The 23,743-nt window shown below is 41.3% G+C and overlaps 3 protein-coding genes and 1 long non-coding RNA gene across 4 annotated transcripts; 3 read left to right on the top strand and 1 right to left on the bottom strand.

The window, feature by feature from the left end:
* Window positions 1–82: 82 nt before the first annotated feature.
* On the top strand, window positions 83–4,674 carry LOC135476218 (uncharacterized). The gene is made up of 4 exons (XR_010445104.1): window positions 83–610; window positions 1,514–1,918; window positions 3,376–3,462; window positions 3,957–4,674. It is a non-coding gene; the product is annotated as an uncharacterized LOC135476218 (long non-coding RNA).
* A 7-nt stretch (window positions 4,675–4,681) lies between these two features.
* On the top strand, window positions 4,682–8,094 carry LOC135476216 (alpha-ketoglutarate-dependent dioxygenase alkB homolog 4-like). The gene is made up of 3 exons (XM_064756160.1): window positions 4,682–4,794; window positions 6,663–6,878; window positions 7,541–8,094. Exons 1-3 carry the CDS (start codon window positions 4,702–4,704, stop codon window positions 8,051–8,053), a joined length of 822 nt encoding a protein of 273 aa, XP_064612230.1. The 5' UTR covers window positions 4,682–4,701; the 3' UTR covers window positions 8,054–8,094.
* Window positions 8,095–8,152: 58 nt separating this feature from the next.
* On the top strand, window positions 8,153–10,796 carry LOC135476217 (DNA oxidative demethylase ALKBH2-like). Its single transcript, XM_064756161.1, has 3 exons — window positions 8,153–8,574; window positions 9,012–9,154; window positions 9,661–10,796. Exons 1-3 carry the CDS (start codon window positions 8,290–8,292, stop codon window positions 9,959–9,961), a joined length of 729 nt encoding a protein of 242 aa, XP_064612231.1. The 5' UTR covers window positions 8,153–8,289; the 3' UTR covers window positions 9,962–10,796.
* Window positions 10,797–11,890: 1,094 nt separating this feature from the next.
* On the bottom strand, window positions 11,891–22,744 carry LOC135476705 (replication factor C subunit 5-like). Its single transcript, XM_064756818.1, has 11 exons — window positions 22,614–22,744; window positions 20,479–20,543; window positions 19,293–19,429; window positions 18,363–18,442; window positions 18,037–18,110; window positions 17,094–17,253; window positions 16,439–16,520; window positions 15,302–15,431; window positions 14,598–14,675; window positions 13,881–13,935; window positions 11,891–12,346 (listed from the first exon to the last, which is right to left on the bottom strand). Exons 1-11 carry the CDS (start codon window positions 22,661–22,663, stop codon window positions 12,247–12,249), a joined length of 1,011 nt encoding a protein of 336 aa, XP_064612888.1. The 5' UTR covers window positions 22,664–22,744; the 3' UTR covers window positions 11,891–12,246.
* Between the last annotated feature and the right edge of the window lie 999 nt (window positions 22,745–23,743).

Here is a 23,743-nt window from a genome sequence, read left to right as displayed (position 1 = left end):
ACAGCTGTCTGGCAAACCGGTTTTCGGCCTTTCCAGCCCACTTTACGGCATTTGTCAAAACAACAACAACAACAACATCACATGGACACAGACCCCCATTACAACTTCCGTTTTTCGGTAGGGACGATTGTAGTTCTGTGAATTTTAGGGTATAAAGTCTTTTTTTGCTCCCAGGCGTCCATTTTTGGTGCACAGGTGCATGCTTGGTATTAAAATGCTGGAAACTGTCTAAACTTTGAGGAGGTATGAGCTTTATTGATGAAAGTTTGAAACTCTGGGCGAGAGGACACAAGGTGTGAGGTAGTGATGAGGCTGCGAGTGACGTCCCCTTGGCGTTGCTAGGCACGCCTCCCAGCTGCCGGCATGGAAAGGTCCAGATTTTGACGGTCAACCTATGTCAAGATTTTTATGGCTTCTTTCTCACAGGCTGGGCCAGGTATGCACCAAAGCTTATTGGCCACGGAATGTTTGGGACTGAGCTACAGTGCTAGACGTTAACATTGTCGCTTATGGAAAATTAATGGGGGTCCGAGGCCTGTACTGACGAAGTCACCAAAATGTGAAAAATGTCACTATGCGCTTAGATTTCGCAGCAGCCTGATAATTTTTGGTGGGTATGTCTGTGATGTGTTTTGCATTGATTGAGCCGTTTTATAGCTTCTTGGGGCTATTTATTTTTTGAAAATATCCATTTTGATGAAAAATCGGTAAAATGCTGTTCAGTGTAGGGTAACATGTGTATAGGCATCCTGAAATGAACAACATGCAACGTTCTAGTATTCCTACGCTTGAAAATGGAGACGTTCAGAGCAGAAATTGCTGCAAAAATTGAAAGTTTCAGTGTTTATAACGAAAACGGAGCCTGTCGAGTGTGGACTGGACCATTGACGAGAGATGGTCGATATGGCCTTGCCTCCTACAAAGACCCCGTCACACATCGATGGAAGAAGAAATACATCAGTAGACTTGTTTATATGGCCAGACAGGGGCTGTCACATTTAGATCCCAAGCTTGATTGTGCCACAACACACGCTGTGTAAATGTGGACCACACAAGCTTGGAACCGCATTGTGTTAACAATAACAGGCAGCGCTGCTGCAACGTAGGGCGCTGTCTCGGCCATGGGCAGTATGCAAGGTGCATGCTGCATTTAAGACTGAGCAGGTTGGTTTCCCCTCATTAAAAATAATAAATAACAGATGTGTTTCAGATTTTGCTCAATTTCTGTCATCATTTTTTAATTTCTTTCACAAGCGACAACAGCAGTGACAAATTATATACAAAACTGGCGGCTACAAATATCTAGCGTATGTGTGATCTGTTGGGGTGTTGTCCAGTTGTCCCTTGGCATAGTCAGTTTTCTCTTCTGGATTTGAAAGCCTGTACTCAATGTGCTCTCGGAGTTTTCTGGCTGTATTGCGGAGTGATCTCCCCTTAACTGTCTGTCGCTTCTTATAAACCTTGTGGTACTGGTTCACCCTTTCAATCTGTTGTACTGTTTTCTCGCTCCTAGGTGAAATACTGGCGCCGACAGCTTGGAGTTTGGCAGCCGTGGACTTGTCCTGGCCATTGTTAAGTCTGTGGATTGTGGACGCCGCCCTTCCCTCCATATTTCTGCTGTAGTTTACATTCTTGGGCAAGGAGACGCTGAGTGATCTGTTGACAGCTTCGCACTTTTGAGTACTGGTGTTCATCCGGAGACTGGTGACGGCTGTCTCGCTCAACCTCATGTGCAGTACTTCGGTCAATAGTTTCCTGTCGTTGTCATCCATGTTGAAAGGGCAGAGTTTACTGGTGGATAAAAACAGGGATCTCTCCCACCAGCTGCTGGTTTCCCCTCCGGAGCAAACCACACTGTTCCTGCGGCATTTGGAACAGTCCCCACCGTAACACCTGACCGTTGCATCCACAACCCTGGGTAGGTAAGCTTTTATTTTCCTTATGTCACCAATGTGCTCAGACATAAGTTGAGAAAATATCAAGCTACACCTGGCCTTAACATCCTGACTCAACACCTTCTGTGCTTTCTTCCTGGCTTCCCTCGTTCGGCCCTGTCCTTCAAACATGGCATCGCTGAACTTAGCCTGGTTACATTTCTTGAACTGGGATCTACCAAGGTGCGTGGGGTCTGCTAACCGTTCGACCTCCCACAGTGGCTCGACCAGTCGGATGCCGTCCTCCACTCCCTTGGCTGACCTGGAGTCGCCGTCCGTGGTTACGTGCTTGGCTAAAACACCTTGCCTCGCCAATCCCTCGCCAATCTCGTTCCCCATATTATACTCGGACCAGGGGGCATGTGGGTTTGTGTTCGCTGTGCACTCCTCGTGTCCTCCAGGGCACTTTACTTGGAAGCCTTTTCCTCTCAGCCAGGACCCAGTCCAACACAATTTATTCTTCAGTGCTGCGGAGACAATGTATTGCTTGTCTGTTGATGTCTCCACTGCCAGGGAAATGGCTTGTGAAGCATTCTGGCCCGGTTTCTTGGGACTGGTTATGGTAATGCTGTTGTAGCGAGTGTCTGTGGCCAGATCTATTGTGCTGTCATCCTCTCCTCTTTGCCTTTTGTATGCCTTTACCTCTTCCACCTTATTTGCCATATCCTCTCTGTTCAGCTTTGCGATTGCAGATGCGACATGGTTTGCAGTGCGATGCATGTTCCTACGAGTGGCAGGCGGCACGTCCATTGCTGCAAATAGGAGTCTGGCTCGGGTGTTCCCCATTGGTGTGTCCTGGAGGCCTACTTGAAGAGCTCGGTTCACCGCTGCAGCTTTTTGGCCAGGTCTGTTGCATTCTACCTCTTTGTAGAATTTGTGGAAGCCAGATACATAGTCACAGTCACAGCACTTAAAACTGAACGCCCAGGCTAAACCCCACTTTTTCTCTGCAGCTATCTCTAACCTGGGCAGTGGACAGTGGTCCTTGGTCTCACTGTGCTCAAGCATAACTTTGTTCCATATACACACCATTTTCTGTATGTCTATGAGTCGCATTCCTTCAGCAGCCCATTCCCGCTCATGGGTATCTCTGTCTGATCCAGCCGTGGAATCTACCTTGCACCGTCTTGGCCGCTGTATTCTCTTTGTGTCAGGCTGGTGTGTTCTTACAGCCTCCTGATTGGGCTGGAAATCTGTGTCCATCAAGGAACACCCAGGCAGAGGATTCAGCATGTCTGTAACTGCTGACAGGTTATTTGAGCGATCCTGGGCCTTTCCAGCTTGAAATCTAGACTGTTTCCTCTTTCTGTCTCCCTTCATGGTGTTTTGGGGTAGATTGTTTGCCTTGTTAACTGTCAGACTGACCAATATAGGTGTACTTGGTGGCTGCCTGATTGGAAATGTTAAATTCATATTTTTCCTCTCTGTTTATATGTTGTAGATGCCAATGTGACACCCTTTGATGTGACTGTGTAGAGTAATAACCTGCTGTGAGACAACAGCAATGGTGCAGGGAGGTTTTTGCATGGTGAGGTGGTCAGCCAATCAGCAGTCATGGGGGAGGAGGGCAGGGGGGGGGGGGATGCCTGGCTGGGTGGTCTTTTAAAGGGTTTCATCATGCTATTCAGTGGGGAACTGGGATACTAGTCTTTTCTTAAGTCCTGTCCACTAAAAAAGTGCCTGTGAGTAGGTCTTCATCACCTTGAGGCATTGTTCTTGCTTTGATTTTGGTCACAAATGATTGTTCCGAAATCGTGACAATCCGCTTTGATACCCCCTACCACACTGTCAGTCAATTTTTTTCACATAGTTGCTGAAGTAAATGTCTTATATTTGGACATTTAATTGTCAGATAAATTGCCTATATTTTGATGTATGCTTTGACACTTTTGGCTTGTAACTTTCATATTTAAAGCTGCTCTGAGTAGAAAAGTCTTCTTAAAAATGTATATTTCTCTAAATGGTTGCTTTTGAAAAGTCTAAAGTGCTCTGTCAATGTGATTTTTTTAACTTTTCTTGCAGATAAACATCTTGTCTTTCCAAAACAGTTGACCTGATGGAGATATCTTGAACGGTATATGCACTGCAAAGCTTCAAAGTTTACCCTTCAGAGTTTTTTCACCCTGAAAAAAAGACACATGTCCAAGATGGGGGTACCCCAACTTGAATTCATTCAACTCCAAAGTTTCTGCATGTATCAAGCCCTAATTTTGCCTGTGAGGTTCAGAAGTGTCAGGAATTGTGTGGTGCAAAAATTATTGATTTTGAAAAAAGGTGGCTGGTGTGATAGGACACAGACCCCCATTACAACTTCCGTTTTTCGGTAGGGACGATTGTAGTTCTGTGAATTTTAGGGTATAAAGTCTTTTTTTGCTCCCAGGCGTCCATTTTTGGTGCACAGGTGCATGCTTGGTATTAAAATGCTGGAAACTGTCTAAACTTTGAGGAGGTATGAGCTTTATTGATGAAAGTTTGAAACTCTGGGCGAGAGGACACAAGGTGTGAGGTAGTGATGAGGCTGCGAGTGACGTCCCCTTGGCGTTGCTAGGCACGCCTCCCAGCTGCCGGCATGGAAAGGTCCAGATTTTGACGGTCAACCTATGTCAAGATTTTTATGGCTTCTTTCTCACAGGCTGGGCCAGGTATGCACCAAAGCTTATTGGCCACGGAATGTTTGGGACTGAGCTACAGTGCTAGACGTTAACATTGTCGCTTATGGAAAATTAATGGGGGTCCGAGGCCACATGTTTTACGACAGGGCAAGAGGATGTTGAATGGGGACAACGTGTGTGGCTGTAAAGGAATCAGAACGTGTTTGTTGTGTGAACAGCTGCGTCCCAACGGAAAGCCTGACAGTGAGGTGAATTTTAAAGACATTTAAGCCGAAACTGTTCAGATACCAGGCGTGATGGTTGTGCCACATTCACATCCGCTCGGAAGGATAACACTATCCATCAGGATGGAGTGTTTTACGATGATGTTCAGAATTTAAAATAGATGCACTAAACCCCAGGTGGCTGTTTCAGCTCCTCACAGAGCGTTATACAGTGTTATGTCCACAGCGCCAACCTATGGTAAATTTTACACCGTTTCACCCAGTCCGGCAAGGCCTTTCTAACTGATGCCTGCAGTCCAATACAGGTAGCAATTGTTACTCTTTTCTCTCGGACACCCCATGTGTTTTCCATTCGGTAATGACACACAAGCAAAGAAATCTTCACATGGCCATCGCTGAAGCAGCATCCATTTTGCCTTCACGACTGTTAATATGGCTCTTGATAGTGCGAGATTGCTCTTACGTTAGGTTTGGCAATGTCAGAGCACGCTTCATTTATAAACCAGATGCATTTACCTGTCATTATGAAATATGTCAAGGCTGTTAGTACAGGAACTCTCTTTGAGCATCACCCATCTCAAGAACTAGAAAGTAACTGATCTGTGTTGTGCTAGCGATAAATCGACAGACAAAAATATGAATAACACAAGTTTCTGCAAACTTCAGACCTTGGAGATGTATTTAATGTGTAATTTTTATTCTCAAACGCCATGACAAACTACCATGACAATTGCATCAGGTTGTTAAATGAAGCGTGCTCTGACATTTGTTTGGGGATATCCTTGGCCGAACAAAACTTTACCAAAGCTAACCGCAGAGTAATCTTGGACAATTGGCTTGACAAAGCTATCCTGGGTCGCACATGGACAATAAACCTGATTCGAAGAGCCTAATGGCACAATCTGAATTTAAATAATTTGTCTTGTTGTGAATTTGGCACTAGCATGCCATCACAGAGTGGAATGTTCGTGAAGTGTTGTGTGAGCAGGAGACCTGAGAGATAAGAGCCACAGCTGACACCTCTTCTGGACTGCAGACATCATTTAGAAAGGATTTATCAAACCTGGCATGAAACTGTGTATGATTAACCATAAATGACAGTTTTTGGCTATGGCCATTAAACTCTGCAATCCTAGTATAACAAGAGGAGTTGAAAGATCTACTAGGGGCTGATTGTTTCAGTCAATTGATGTCTCTCAAATAAACATGGGTGGAACTGCATACACCCAACTCACTGGGGCATACTTTACTCATCGTTCAGAATATGCGCCAGAATTGTGTTGTCGTGGGCATCAGTCAAATGAACATAGGCAGTCCCACTTTGAATTGTGATTACCCAAGGCACTTTTGGATGAGAGATTTACTCCTGTTCACATGCAGGAATTAAATGAAAATAGACCCCCAGTGTTTTGATTGAAAGGAACGTGTCAAACGTCTGGTGTCAAACATTCCTTTCCCAGATGATAGTAATGATGTTACATCACAGACGGCGTGACATCACAGCAGAAACTGATGTATTATAACACTGTTATAATACAATCTCTACAATCCATTGTTTCTCTACAATCCATTATTGGCATAATCATTGGATTAAAAAATAGGCCGCCTCCCCATTGAATTAAGATCCATAATGAGATCATTAATTACCTGAGTTTCACCATAACCATCTTGTCCGGCCAGAAAGTTAGGATATTTTATGAGTTCTGTTGCCCACCAAGTACATGAATGAACAACGTATCCACATCTTTACTATTCCAAAAAAATTGTGGAAGAAATGTAGATTTTTTTATATTTTTTTTTAATGTCTGTCCTAAAAAGAAGAAGAATTACAGTACTTAGAGCCACAACAGATATAGTATTTTTCAATACATAAACTTCTTCTTCCTTCACAGGTTTGTCGAAAGCCATTCTCTTTCTGTATAGACTGTGGGAAAGCATGGCCAAAGGGAGACAACTCTAAGGCTCACCCAGAACATGAAGGGGAATCATTTAAGTTTGATGGGGTCCATATCATCCGTGACTTTGTATCAGCTGAGGAAGAAGAAGAGATCTGTCATGTGATCGAGCAAACACCTTTTGTACAGTCACAGTCTGGGCGCAGGAAACAGGTATGGGCTAGTTGTCGCCCTCTACTGTGTCTAGCTTCTAGCACAGACAGGTATTGATCGCCATTTTGGTTGGATCTATAACTTCAGGAACTTTTCAGCCTATAAAATTGTACAGGTGCTGACTAAGACTGCACATATATCGGCTTCCTCTCCGGCCATATGTGGGAAGGTCTTCCTGCAATCTGCGGATGGTTGTGGGTTTCCCCCAGGCTCTGCTCGGTTTCCTCCCACCATAACACTGGCCACCATCATATAAGCGAAATGGCGTAAAACACTAATCAAAAATAAATAAATAAATAAATAAATAAAAAAAATAAATGAACAAAAAAGCACAAAGCTTAACAATACCTCAGGCACAGGAAACTAGGCAAAGTGATCTCACATGAACTTCAGAAAAAGACACCACACAGTGTACAGTGACAGTGAGAGAACGTTATACCAGGGTAACTTGATGAACTCTTTAGCCTCACAGTGCCTCATCAGGAGAGGAGAGGATGTTGAGTGTTATTTCACTGAAACAGAATAAAAGTTTAGATTTTGTAAATCACAGTGTCACATACAAATCTCCTCAAGTGGCATTTTTCTGTACTTTTTACTGTCAAACAGGTTGGTATTTTGCCCACAAAGTGCTCTTAATGTGTCTATTTCTTCCTATTATCCAGGATTATGGGCCTAAGGTAAATTTCAAACGGAAAAAAGTGAAGCTGGCAAACTTCACAGGTCTGCCTGCCTTCAGTGAAGTGTTGTTTGAACGAATGAAGAGGACCAGCATTTTGAAAGATTTTATTCCTGTTGAACTTTGTAACCTTGACTACAATCCAGACAGAGGCTCAGCTATTGACCCCCATTTTGATGATTTTTGGATCTGGGGAGATCGCCTTGTAACTCTGAATCTGCTCAGCGATTCAATATTGTCCATGACCAACGAGGAACAGCCTCATGTCGAAATTCAGTTGCCTCTCTTAAGGCGATCTCTGATTGTGATTTTTGGGCCAGCACGACAGCAGTGGAAACATGCTATCCACAGAAAACACATCACAAGTCGAAGACTGGCAGTGACCTTACGTGAATTGTCCAGGGAGTTTTTACCTGGAGGGAGCGGAGAAGAAATAGGAGCTGAACTTTGTAAAATTGCTTTGACTTTTTCAGGGACTGCTGTAGGAAGTCCACCTTAAAACTATATGTGGTAGAAATCAATCTTATTAATTAAACTTGTATTTGCTTATGTTTGAACTTTTCACAACAGCAAAAATCAAAAAGGGGAAAAGTTGTGATTCAAGGGGAATAACTCTAATAGGCATATTTAGTATTACGACATGTCGTTAAAGCTGAAGGGCTCTTTCCGGTTATTGCAAAACCATGCGGGGACAACAAATAACAGTCAATGAGTGAGAAATGTCAGTAAACGAACATGGACAAGTTCGTGATCAAATGCAAACGAAAGAATGTAGAAGAGGACGAAAGTGGAATAAAATTAAAAGAGCCTCGCGTAAATAATGTGGAACCCTCAGTGGATAAAGAGTTGACGTTTCGGAGGATACGGGGTGACAATCTGAACTGTGACTATACCATGTTGTACAGCCAAAAGGAAGCAGACGAGCTACTAAAAGAGTGTGAGGAAAATCTGCAGTACAACACAGGAGATTTGGCTAGAGTTCATGTGTTTGGAAAATGGCACAGCATCCCAAGAAAGCAGGTAAACCTGACAGTCAAATGTTATCAACAGAAAAGTACAGTGTACAAACTTATGTAGGCTCAGCTGACAACGTTCCACAACTTCTAGATCCCTGGATTCGTATTTTATCTATTTAATATGTTGGTTGAATATGCAATATTTAAATACCAAAAATGTTGAAAGTTGTTAGAGCTGTTAATATTGTTTCATTAATCATTTTGTATGCTGTTGGTCACAGATTTAAATGCAGTTCTTGCAGGTTTGGCTGGGTTTTATCAGTTGAGACGCTTTTCAGGTATCTGGCAAAGAAAGCAGTTACACTTGTTTCATCACCTTGGCACAGTTGTTAAAGTGAAAAATCACTACTGTGATTTCCAACAATGAAATAAATGAAGGTATGAAACTAATTACAAACCAGTTGAGAGCTTGGATATTATGCTCCACTACTTTTGTTTCAGGTTGCTCATGGCGATCCTGGCTTAACCTACACCTTCTCTGGCATCTCTGTTCCCGCTCGACCCTGGACACCTTTACTGCTGAGGATCCGCGAGAAAATCAGCAAGGTTACTGGGCAGGCCTTTAACTTTGTGCTCATCAACAGGTAGGCTGCTCATTTCAGCTTCTGGGTGACATTTTGGTCATGTTGTAAGGCACTAAGGAAATGTTCATGGAAGACTGCTTGTTTTCGACCATGTAGTGTTCACATCTGTACATCATGTTTGGGAAAGTTCATCATGAGCTTGCTAAAGGTCAGTGGTTTTTCATAGACACTCCTAGTTTCCTTTTTTCCACTAACTGACAGCCATTGTGTGAGTGAAAAATGCTTGAGTATGGTGTTAAAAACAATTGGGAAACAATGCTCATTTATGGCCCTTGAACAAATCAGGGCGGGCACAGTGCCATCTGGATGTTGAATAAGGGTATTATATAGACCTTTACTCCATGATATAGCCCACTGAATTATACGACGGCGTTAACCTCCCTTAGACATCATCAAGATGGTGCTGTATTCCTGTATGTATAGTGGTCACATGCCATAAGTGAGTGTTGTTCCATTCAATAAATAAACAAATAAATTCGTTTGTAAAAATGTTTATTTTTTTGCAGGTACAAAGATGGGTCTGACCATATGGGGGAACATCGAGATGACGAGAAAGAATTGGTGCCCAAAAGTCCTATAGCCTCTTTCACGCTCGGCCAGCCACGGGACTTTATCTTCAAGCATGCAGAATCACGAGGAAAAGAAGCTAAGCGAATCATCCTGCCCGTGAAAATTGAGCTTCAACACGGCTCTCTTTTAATGATGAACTATCCAACCAATGTCTACTGGTATCATTCCCTGCCGGCCAGGAAAAGGCTGACCAGTGTGCGAATTAACATGACATTTCGACAAATGGTGAAATTGTGAGATGGTCCTAATGATTGTTTTAGTGTGTGATCTAAAAAATTGTATCTTGTGATATTTTCCATGGTTTAATTAGAAGTCCTGAATGTTTTTTAGCTCAAACTGGTATCTATAATATTGTCTGTTGTAATCCCAACATTTTCCACCATCATTAAAACCGCATCATCATCATCCAGTGTGCGGTTATAATCTCTGTTGATAAACGTATTTTCCGAATCAACTGGAGCGAGTGACTGCTTAGGGTTTATTGCCATACTAAAAAATTTTTCAATATTGACGACGACATATCAACTGGATGAATTCCATTTATTGGCTGAAAATGGATGGACCCAAAACATCTGATGTGCTACCACCCCTTCTTATGAAGTTGCTCTGTATTGCATTCCCGATGAAAACAATTATAACGTCACAGAAAGATTGAACATTTGTGACCAGTGTGTGGGACATCCAGTTGATTGACAGTTCGGAAAGGTCTAAAGGACTGACTCAGTTCACAATTTGCCGCCTTTGACTAAACCACATGACATTTTGCACATTGCAGTTTTGTTGAATGCAGGACAGTTTGTATTTTACAGAACTCCCTTGTCTTTCGCATCGTGCATACCTAGATGTCTACTATGGTAATGGTTAGTTTCTAAGAAGCCAGGCAGTACATTCATGTACAGAAAATTAACCTGAAAGGTTGTTAGATTTCGTCTCTTTTTACCTCGCCAATCAAATTCTATCAACGTACAATTTTTGACACTAAATTAATGAAGCTGGGCTTCTTTGCTGCTTTGTTGACACCAGTGTTTTGTTCTACAACACGTGCTGCTTTGTTGACACCAATGTCCTGTTCTACAACACAAGCTGCTGTGTTGACAGCATTGTGCTGATCTACAACACATGCTGCTTTGTTGACAGCAGTGTCTTGTTCTACAACACGTGCTGCTGTGTTGACACCAGTGTCCTGTTCTACAACACATGCTGGCTGTGTTGACACCATTGTCCTATTCTACAACACGTGCTGCTGTGTTAACACCATTGTCCTATTCTACAACACATGCTGCTTTGTTGACAGCAGTGTCTTGTTCTACAACATGTGCTGCTGTGTTGACACCAGTGTCCTGTTCTACAACACCTGCTGGCTGTGTTGACACCAGTGTCCTGTTCTACAACACGTGCTGCTGTGTTGACACCAATGTCCTGTTCTACAGCACCTGCTGCTGTGTTGACACCAGTGTCCTGATCTACAACACGTGCTGCTGTGTTGACAGCAGTGTCTTGTTCTACGTGCTGCTGTGTTGACACCAGCATCCTGTTCTACAACCCGTGCGTGACAGGTGCAACTATTACAGCTGAGTGTCCCCTAAATATGCGCGAGCTGTTGGAAGAATATTGTTAAACACCTGTCAAGAATTTGTTCATGGTTGTGGGCAGGGGGAACTGAAGCATGAATTGCTGCTTGAATTACAGACTTTGATTGATTGTTTAATGCCATACTCCAGACTTTTTCATTTGTACTGTGTTGTCGTTGGTCAGTCCTTTGGGAGGAAACCAGAGCCCATGATTAACCACTGACCCATGGCAACTTGCTGACATACTTTCCACAGCAAGACTCTACATGCAGCGCGATTCACGGAATTGATAAATTCTCAATGACCCATGGCAAGTCACTGACATACTTTCCACAAGACTCTACAGGCAGCGTGTTTCGGGCAATTGATAAATTCTCTCTCCAAACCTGGTTTTGAAGCAGCACCTCGTGTGTCTTAGTGATTTTAAGGCAAAAGCATCTTTACCTGCTGAATTAATCCAGTATAACTAATCAGAGCTGGATTAGTTCGTTCAGCTAAAGGAGATAGGATTGCAAACTCTTCTGGAAGATGGACAAAGGCAACAAAATGAAACAAAACTTGTATTTCATACATTTAATGATTCATATTATATGATGTACAGATCCATTTCTTGTTTTCTCCCATTTTCTATCGCATCAGAATTATCCCTGCAGGCTGCGTACTCTTCACAGTCTTCCTTGTTCAAGATCCTGTGAAATTTTGCTGAGGCCTGGCCACAAATATCAAAACTTCAGACAAAAGGAAATGATAATTTCATCTGGGATCTGACAAGTCTCACAGGTTGCAGTTGCCACCTATTGATAAAGGGAGATAACCTCTATTAAAGCCAGACCTATAGTTTTCTAGTCTGTCCCTTTATGGACACATCTGTGTGAGTGTGTTCATTCATAGAAGGGTTTCACCACTGAAGTCCTGTTTAAAATTGTCGTCACAGACTGGCCAGCTGTCAGATCAAGAAGCCTCAGCAACCACTAAATCTCGCGCCACCTGGAATGCTCCGAGCAGTGAACTCAATTGCAGCTTCTCATTTGTTCCTGAGGCCAGCCTGTGTCTGAAATAAACAAATTTGGATCAAACATTTTCACTTGTCATTCCAAAAAGGCCATTTAGACTGGTGTTCACTACGGTTAGATATTTTCACATCCTTACAGCACATTCACAGCAGGAGTATTACATAAATAGGCCCTTACGCAAGTGCCTAGGGAATTAGCACAAGAAAACTCTTTCATGCAACACAAGAAAACTCTCACATGCAGCACAAGAAAACTCACACATGCAGCACAAGAAAACTCTCACATGCAACACAAGAAAACTCACACATGCAGCACAAGAAAACTCTCACATGCAGCACAAGAAAACTCTCACATGCAGCACAAGAAAACTCTCACATGCTGCACAAGAAAACTCTCACATGCAACACAAGAAAACTCACATGCAACACAAGAAAACTCTTACATGCAGCACAAGAAAACTCACATGCAGCACAAGAAAACTCTCACATGCAACACAAGAAAACTCTTACATGCAGCACAAGAAAACTCTCACATGCAACACAAGAAAACTCACATGCAACACAAGAAAACTCTTACATGCAGCACAAGAAAACTCACATGCAGCACAAGAAAACTCACACATGCAGCACAAGAAAACTCTTACATGCAGCACAAGAAAACTCTCACATGCAACACAAGAAAACTCACATGCAACACAAGAAAACTCTTACATGCAGCACAAGAAAACTCTCACATGCAGCACAAGAAAACTCTCACATGCAGCACAAGAAAACTCTCACATGCAACACAAGAAAACTCTTACATGCAGCACAAGAAAACTCTCACATGCAACACAAGAAAACTCACATGCAACACAAGAAAACTCTTACATGCAGCACAAGAAAACTCACATGCAGCACAAGAAAACTCTCACATGCAACACAAGAAAAATCTTACATGCAGCACAAGAAAACTCTCACATGCAACACAAGAAAACTCTTAGATGTAACACAAGAAAACTCACATGCAACACAAGAAAACTCTTAGATGTAACACATGAAAACTCACACATGCAACACAAGAAAACTCTTAGATGTAACACATGAAAACTCTCACATGCAACACAATACTCTTGGGACATGCTGCAGGCTTTTTTTCACCAAGGTCACAGGAACAGCACAACAGGAACTGTGCTTACAAGACAGCAAATATGCCCCACAGTGAAAAATTACTATATTTTGTTTATTCTCATTTCTGTATTATTTATTTTATGTATTAGACTGGTGTTTTACGCAGGACTGAAGAGCATGTCACCAACATGACTGCAGCCAGCGGTATGGTGGGGTGGAGAGGGCCCATTTTGTCTATCACCAGATTAAACACTCCATATTCACCGTTCCTATTTATCCTTTATTTTTTATGAATCATTTAAGTCCGGTATTTCATACTGGATTTGTACAACCAAATATTTTTAAGGAGGACTACAAATCATTTGCAAGCATCAGAGCAAGTCTATCTTCATAGCATAATGGTGGACGTCACTGCCAACAAAATACATGCTAGATTACCGGTTGATGCTGACTGGATACTTACTCTATATCCGCCATTTTCTCCAACAAATGGATCCTAATGTGCATGGGAAAATCAACTGAAATTACAAACATTACAAGTCAGAAACATCACAGATTTGGGAAATATCCATAGCTTTCTACCATATATCCCCAATATGCTGACATGCTAACCTTCATCAACATACTGTGTGAAAACAGCACTCCTTGACCCCTGCAATCAGAACAAGGAGCACAACTCCACAACGTATCATTAGAATCTGAAAATTTTCTACGTGTGATTTACATCCTAATTTGGCAATTCTGTGTTGAATGAAAGCCACTGAGGTAGCAGAAAATCCACAAATGATGCAAAGACATTCATGTACATCAGTCCTAGATTTGCAAATCCTGCCTTTTGAACACATTATATACAGTAGTGGCTTCCACATCGAGCACAGTACCATAACCCATACAAAACAGTACAACAACAGAATCCAACCATCGCGACATGCTGGATATATGAATGGCTGAGTACGTCTTAACAATTCATAATGTTAAATTTCTTCACATATTATATGAGTTCCCAGAGCATCTGCATTAAAAAAAAAAACAGCAAGAGCTGAATTCATTCCAGCAACCCCTTAAGTAGAGTATCTAACAGCTGTCAAGGAATCCCTATGAGCCAGTAAAGACCCCCAACTTTAGGAAGATATTTCAGAAGTGTTTAGTTAGGAACAATGTGTTGTCTGGTCCTACTTACTCCTGTGGACGTAATTGTGAACTTCTGAGAGTATGTCCTGTAACGCCAGGCCTTTTGCAGTCTTCAGGGCGGAGATATCAACACAGTGTTAAGGACAGTTATTTTTTGAAGACGTCAACAGAACAAGATTCCTCAGTACATTATGCTGCATTCACAAAATACTGTCTGTACCCTAACAATTCAGACGAAAAAAAAGGCCACAAAATATTACTATTGGAGTTCAAATTTACCCTTTTCAAGACAACCTCAAGACATATTTATGAGAAAATAGAGATCTCAGAATCAGAAAAATGAGTCACTCAGAATTTTAGCTGCAACGCAGTAGTATATATATCTGAAAGCTCTTCACAGCACTGCCAGTGTTAAATCAGCCTGCCATTCGACGACCGCGGCTGTCAATACTGTGTGAGCTCTAGCTGAAATTTTACAACATTCATTCATTTATTTCCAGTAAAAGTACAACAATCTCGCACTGGTATTAAATCTAAGTTCGTGACCGGCATATCATGCCGTACTTTAGGATCTGTCATTCGTTCAACAGCATTCAGGTTTATGAGTTAAGGAAACCGGGCACTCCACGGTGACTTAAGTCATGACAGATGGCTGCACTCAATTAAGTGAAAATCAAAATGCAGATTTCGTAGGTGTCTAAGTTGTTGCTTTCTTCATTGTTTGTTTTCTTATACATTTGAGTGACAGGATACTTTTGTAAGCCGCTGAGAAGCTGTCATTCAGCATCCAATTGACGATGTTCTCCACATCCCTCCTTAGCGGATGCCCCACACACGTGTACACATTATCTTCTGTTACTTCATCAAACGCCATCGACGTACTCTGAAATAAAAAGGGAGCATGGTTGGATGAACTACTATATTTCACGTAAAAATCTGTCCAACTGCAGAATTTTTAGGGTGATGAAACCCACAACATTTCACATAATCCCTGAACTTTCACTTCAGTGAGTGAGCTCATTGCATGGGACTGTGAGGTCACTGCATGGCACTGTTAGATCACTGCATGGTACTGTGAGGTCATTGCATGGCACTGCAAGTTCACTGCATGGTACTGTGAGGTCCCTGCATGGTACTGTGAGATCACTCCATGGCACTGTGAGGTCATTGCATAGGACTGTTAGATCACTGCATGCTACTGTGAGATCACTCCATGGCACTGTGAGGTCATTGCATAGGACTGTTAGATCACTGCATGGTACTGTGAGATCATTGCATGGGACTAAGGTCACTGCACAGCACTGTTAAATCACTGCATGGTACTGTGAGATCACTGCATGGGACTAAGGTCACTGCACAGCACTGTTAAATCACTGCATGGCAATGTGAGATCACTGCATGGGACTAAGGTCACTGCACAGCACTGTTAAATCACTGCATGGCAATGTGAGATCACTGCATGGCTTTGTGAGTTCACTGCATAGCTCTCTAGTACTTTGTTTAACCCTCCCACACACAGCCTACATGTGAACATAGCTACCATCCCTGAGTCTTGAAAATCGCTACATGTGTAACTGCTGGCCTGGATAATCCAAGCAAGAGGCACTACAACATAAGTGGCCTGGTGCTTAGGAGCTTCTCACTAATGCAGTCCTTGTGAGTTCAAGCCCAGTTCATGCTGGCTTCCTCAACAGTGCCACATGGAGAGGCCTACTTGTGGATGGCCGTGGGTTTCCCCTGGCTCTGCCCAGTTTCCTCCGACCACATGGCTGGTCCCCATTGTATACATGAAATTTTCTTGAGTACAGCATACAATACCAATAAAGTCAGCAAAAAATCACAATGACATCTAGTACAGGGAACCCTACTTGAAGCAAAAAAAGCACATACCTGTAAAATGTTGAGTGCTTTTCTCATATCACCCGAGGCCAGCGTCACCACAGACTTCATTCCATCTTCTGTCACTTTAATCCTGTCAACAAATTTAAGTTATCTGATAACTGACTTCAGCAGAAAAGACTGTAGAATTCTGCCATAGTGAATTGAAAATGACCCAATATGGGATCAAAGCAAAATACTGGATTAATGGGGACACATCTGGGGTAAAAATGTTTGGCCTCTGACTTCAAGAGCTAAAAATAAAAAAATTTAAAAACTGCAATCTGTTTCATTTCACACATTTAAATCATACTGGACGCACTCAATTTTTGCTGAGGACATCACTCTGAAGAGCTTGAAATAGCAGACATTTTTACCCCTTACATGTAGGGTTAAATGCATTTCAGACATTTCGATCCCTTGCATGGAGGGGTAAGTGGATTTCAAACATTTTGGGCAATACTATAATTTTCCATAACATTCTTACTGCGGTTAGATAGCAGGATCTGGACCAATTTTGTTAAATCAACATTTTAACATTTTTCATATATCACACCTTGTGGTGCTTTAACCCAAACAGCGCCATTTACGAAAAAAGTTAAGAGCCATTTGATTCATGAAATATTGTGAAAAAGGCCCGAGGTGTTTGCTCAGCCATTTTACTCACTGTTCCTCACTGACCACATGTTCCAGCCTGGGCACCATCTGGTCCGTGGTGAGGGGCCCGAACCTAAATCTCGTACACCGAGACTGAATGGCAGGAATTATTTTGGACAGGTAGTTACAGATGATGCAGAAGCGAGTATTCTCTGTGAACTTCTCTATCACTGAAACATTCACATACAGAAGATTTGCCACACTGTTTAATGTAATACCTTAAAGACTGGACAAGGATGATAAGCATCATCATCATCCACAACTTTTTTCAAGTAACCAATCAAAAAAAAAAAGATTGTTGTCTGAAGGGATATCAAATCAATGTTGATTGGCCCACAGTAACACCTGAATCAATGCTGATTGGCAGACAGTCACACCTGAATCAACACTGATTGGCGGACAGTCACACCTGAATCAACACTGACTGGCTGACAGTCACACCTGAATCAACACTGATTGGCTGACAGTCACACCTGAATCAACACTGATTGGCCGACAGTCACACCTGAACAAATCTACCATACCTAAAACTGAGCTTAGGCTAAGTATAGCCAGGATTTTCCTATCTCTCACACCAGCTTGTCAAAATCGATTATGCATCCCCTTATAGTCACACTCAAAAATGTTAATGGTTTAATTAGCCAGTTTTAATACAGGAAACCAGTATATCCAGATAACCCATCAACATTCGGAAAATTAATGATGAACCACCACATGTTTGGGGAATAAATACACACATCATACTGGCTGAACATAACTGTCAACAGCTCGTTGTCATTAAGGTCACAAGAACATCAGGGGATTGCTGTGAACTGATTGTACAATCTAACTGGTTTACAACAGAATTCATGGCCTTAGGTGCATCTTACAACAGAATTCATGGCTTCAGGTGCATCCTACAACAGAATTCATGGCTTTAGGTGCGCACTACAAGTGAATTCAGGTACTCTTACCTCTGCGTAATGCGTTTTGGGCATCCTGCGTCATAGCATCAGCTTCATCTAAAATCACAATCTTAAATCCAGATCTGCAGAGAAGCAAATTGCATTCAAAGACTTACTGAAATTCTTAAGCAAAACATGTCTTTCTCATTTTTTAAATGATTTAATTTTAATGCAAACATTTATCATATATAAAACAAAAAGTAACTTTGGTACAAGTTTTACTTTCAGTTTTACGACAGCAGTATGGTTTATAGGAGAGAAACAGCAGTGTCTGAACAATTCGCTGCCCTTAACTAGGTACGTGACAAAGACCTAGTTTCTAATCAGCAACTCACTTGAAAATGGTTCTTGTGCTGGCAAAGTTAAGAATCTGTCCTCTGACTATCCCAATTCCTCTGTCGTCTGAGGCATTCAGCTGAAATGTGCAAGTCAGAAACTTGATTTCAGTGTTCACAATGGGGGTTAGGAGTTGGAGCGCAGTTTTTTGGCTAGAGGAAACTAGAATGCACGCAGAAAACCATCAACCATCTGCTAATTACTGAAGAACATTTCCATGCTTGACACACAGATATTTATTTATTGATTTCATTTTTACGCCGTACTCAAGAATATTGCAATAGTATCATGGTGATCAGCATTACGATATTATGGTGGGAGGAAACTGGGCAGAGCCTGGGAAAACTCCTCATCATCTGCAGGTTGCTGGGACGTCTTCACAGACGCAACCGGAGAGGAAGTATGAGTTGGCCTTGAATGCTCAAGATCCTGGAAAAGTGTGCTACGCTAGCACATTAACCACTAGGCCACAAAGGGCACCTGACTGACAGATATGCACACATGTGGTCTTACACAACATGAATATTACACAGCCATAATAACATCTTGACCACTTACTGACATCTCACCCCACCAACAGAGATGTGAGGCAAGAATCTACAGATTCTTCATCCAAGGCCGCGTTTAAACCGGCAATCCAAGTGACAAAGACAATCAAACCACACAATATAGCGCCGCATCACTGCAATGCCATTCCAATGACACCTCACTCTATCAAGCTATCATTCAACACTAACATCAGTACAACAAGTACTTAGGTTATTCCATATGCCAGGTTGCAGAGAACTAAATGTACAACATTTATCGATGATAAATTCTTAAACTTCACTTGACTGGATACTGAACTTATCAGGTAGTCACTCTCAGCCACCAGAGAGCACTCAAGCACCAGAGAGCACTCAAGCACCAGAGAGCACTGTTAAGTTTACCTCAAGAACCATGGAATTAAACTCTTTAGGTGTGTAGATTTGCTTGGCCACAGCCAGGATGGTGCTGGTCTTCCCTGTCCCTGGGGGCCCATAAAATAACAGGTGAGGTAAGCGATCCTGTGAGACAAACTTACGAACTGAAAGTGAAAGTAAACATCATTGAAAAACAACAGAGGAGATAAGCGGTCTTGTGAGACTAACTCAGAATGAGAAAGTAAACAGCAAAAACATTATAAAGAGATTTCAGTCCCACTGTTTACTTCTGGATTATCTGGTTAATAACATGATTTTCTTCTTAAAAATTCACATTAATGTGCCCTGTCAGGTTCTTTTCATTTGAGATATGGGGGGTGAAAATTAATTTGTGCATCCACTGCATCAAGATGAATTCAGCCACAAACAATCTCATTGTAATCCATGCACAGTTCAAATACAGCTTTCTAAATAGGACACCCTTTTATTCCCTAATGTGGAATAAAACCTAGAAATTGTGGAACTGTGTGTAACATTAGGTTAATTATGCAACTTGACAAAAAGGATATTGACTGAGTTAGAAGTAATATTAAATTACAAATTTTTAACATCAAATTCATTCAAATAAATAAACAATTTATTTTTTTTTATAATTTATTACACCTCTTAATTTGGGCTCTTTTTTTTTACCTCTAGCTTTAATATGGGCACCCATCAAGGGTATGAAAAATAGCCCGCATGTGACCCTGTATACAAACACACGTTTACCCAAATCAACCCATGTCTTACAGACATTTTCCACATGAATTATTCACCTTTACTGTTTACTGTATCACACATATTGCTATTTTCACTTTTCCAACTGACTAAAGATAATCCAGAATAAACAAAGACGCCAGACAAATAAATATGTGATTTCCTTTTCTAAGCGAGTTTACATGCAAACAGTTTTAGAACTGGAAAACAGATGCAGAAGGTTGTTCTACTGCTTTGTCAAAATCCATAACACTGAACGTATCTATCACCAAATCACCATTTAACACGGTGGTATAAAGTATTATTAGCCATCTCATTTCAGTTTTTTACCCTTCTCCAAAGTTCTTTATCGGAACAGCCCTTACATACTTATAACACTTCTGACACTTTCAAAACACCTCTAATGCAAATTGTACGCATTTATTTGCATTTCTCTAGGTATCACAGGATTACTTACTTGTTGATATGATATCTTTGTGGCTGATAAGATCATCCAAGCTTTTGGGGCGGTATTTCTCTACCCTAGAAAACAGAAGTGAACAGGGATTTACCTCCCTTCAATTGGTCCAAAAGGTGCTTGTAGTAAGAGAGCTTTTGATGATTCTGCTATAGCTAATGGCTGTGATTAACAGCTGTATTGCTGTAAAGGATGTGTAAGGCCTACTCACCACACAACCCTTTAAATGTCCACATTTCTATCTAATTTTCCTGTGGAATCCCGATGAAACGAATTCGCTGCCCAGTGTCTTTTGATTTGATCTGACTGGTGTTTTACGCCGTATTCGAGAATATTTCACTTATATGACGGCTGCCAGCATTATGGTGGGAGGAAACCGGGCAGAGCTCGGGGGAAATCCACAAACATCTGCAGGTTGATGGCAGACTTTCCCACAGACGGACGGAGATGAAGCCAGCATAAGCTGTAGGTACCTAGTGGTGACACTGACTGCTAGGGTTTCAGTGGTATCAAGAGCCTCGTCATGGACAGCCATTTTGAAATGTCACATGACCAACTTGTTAGTTTGAAATATATCTGAGCGTTGGCATTGAAATCCTTCAGATATTTATCTCCATTCTCGTCTATAATACCCACTTCAATCTTCTCAATCTAACCCAGAAAGGTATAAAAATGAACTTCTATTTTTAATGCAGTTAGATTGGGTGCCATTATTACAGGCTTCACTGAGATCTGTTTTCTGAGGAATGGTCACAGACTTGGTTCTACAGTGAATGTCAGAATTTTAGCACTGCATCTAGATGAACTACACTATCCATATCCTTGGTAAGAGTGGAATTGGTGTTGTAGACCACTATCATAATATCCTGACATTTATCGTAACACTGAGTCCATCAACGCATCTCAAAGAAATTGCAGCAAATCTGCGCACTGTGACCGATTTCAATGAAGTCTGCGCAGATAGCATCGAAACCTACTTGCACTACAATGCAAGTTCTTTTCTATGCCTTTTTGGTTTGAGTTACGAACACTGAACTTGTTCTTGCAAAAAACAATGGAAATATAATAGTTTTTCTCCAGGATTTCAATGTCCAAGCTCAGTTGCATTTCACACGCAGAAGTACGTCATGTGACACTTCACAAGGCGCCCAGTACCGCTGAAGCTCTGGCGTTCAATGTGACCACAAGGCAGCAAGTGAATTAGTTCCACTGGAGTGGATAATAAATTAAGAGGATGGTATAAGAGATTCCACTGGAAAATTACACATAATTACACATGCACAGAGGAAGTGATTTGGACTGCCATGAGTTGGAAGGAGAGGCGTTGATGGAATCAGTATTACAATGAATGTCAAAATTTTAAAGTAGCACACTACTAAGTCCATCCAGACGGATTATTAACCTCCATGTTAATTAGACAACATTTTTAATGCCAAGACTGCGAGTGTATGTCACAATTAAACAAGTAAAATAGCAAATGCCCAAATGTCTTCCGTCTTGGTTACATCAAACATTGAGGTCTGTTTTCAAAATTTCTGATATTCACCTTCCTCAACATTTAATTGATGAATTAAAAAACCCAGTAGGTCCATTGTACGAGGCACTTTGTAGAACAAAGTTGGCCATTAAATCCACTCCAAAACGGCAGAACACATCGATTTCTGGTCTTAAATGAGAAGAGATGGATGGGTGCCTTGCAAAATGAACCTACCAGGTTGTTGAATTCAAAGATAATATGCTGAGGCAGGTATCTATCAGAAATTGCTCAAAACAGCCTACAACGCTTAACTTAATTGAATTATTCAATACTTATGACACTACTTTGTTCTTGTCTTTTTACACCTGCAACTCTGACAACAGATCAGTCCCCATCAGCTTATCCAAGAATACGAAATTTTTCCGCCACCGACTATGTTTAAACGGAAAGCTTAATTGACATAATTATTTACTGATTTTATGACCTGACTTTCTGAAAAGTTGTTATCATCTGAGCAGATCAGGAAGTTTGTTCCAATGTACACAAGACCAAAGTTTCTGCGAAAAATGTTGTACAACAACAACATCGTGAAAAAGAGCGGCAGAATGAACTGTGTGACACGGTACAACAATACACCAAATAAATCATATGTCCATACCAAGGTAGATTGGGGTTTTCCTTGTCAGTTTCCTGTGTTGATTTGCTCATCGTGAAGTTATTAATTTACTGTCTAAGCTGTTTTGGTTTTTCTTTTGGCACGATCACTTTCGCGCGAAATTTCTGCTTCGCCAACCAGTCACGTGACCGAAGACGAGCCTTTCTACGACTCGTAGCTTTCCCTGCAGGTAGTAAATATATGCATCTTCACAAGTCCCTCAAATATGTATATAATAGCACAGCTTTACTCCAGAGCTGTCGGTTAAACCTCACAATAGATTTAAGCCTAATATTATGAGGTAATGCAAAATGTAAATTAAAGTAAATCCTGCTGTTATGAAATATGTCATGGCCTACATTTGGTATTCTGAAATTTCCTGTAAGAAATAACCAATAATTCAACATTTTGGAATTTTAATTAGCTTTTGGTAATAAAAATATACTTGTAGTTCTTTTTCATCAATTGCCCATTTCTCAGCACTAAAATTCATATATGCAAAAGAAAAATATCTAAAAAAAAGCTGAAACTGGAAATAACGTTTTCAGACTTCAACAAAGTACATGTAGGCCTACAACCCAAAAAGTCCGATTCCAAGCAATCTTGACTCTTTAATTAAATTCAATTAAATGGGCACAAAGCGCAATGGGTCAGTTTCAGAAAATCAGAACTGTTACATGTGGGATTTTAAGTTTTACCATTTGCTTGCCAATGTCGATTAAGTTTGGCAGTTTACACTAATTTCTTTCAGCCATATCATGTCAGTAAAATATTCTTGAAAATCAGATTATATACATGCCACTGAGCACACCAATCAAACAATCATGAAATCTCTCCAATGTTTTGGAGTCATCATAGGTGCTGACCTACATACCTGGCCTATGTATGTGTATTTCCTCATTAGTGCTCAGCAAACAAGGACAGGCAAACTACTGGATGGTTGTAGATCTTAATCTGTCTGGTGTCCTTTAGCTCATGTTTCAGTGACATCAGTGAAATAACAGCCTCATAGCTATGAAGTCTGGACACATACATGCGCCACATGGCACAATTTGATTTTGGAAATAAAATGGATTATCAGTCTTTTATCAGAGAATTCACCTCTACCAGTGGTCGATTTCATAAAGCCTTTT

Source organism: Liolophura sinensis, chromosome 10, assembly GCF_032854445.1.
Source record: "Liolophura sinensis isolate JHLJ2023 chromosome 10, CUHK_Ljap_v2, whole genome shotgun sequence".
Lineage (NCBI taxonomy): Eukaryota > Metazoa > Mollusca > Polyplacophora > Chitonida > Chitonidae > Liolophura > Liolophura sinensis.
The sequence above is the reverse complement of the archived record's forward strand: the minus strand, read 5'-3'. Positions and strand labels throughout refer to the sequence as shown.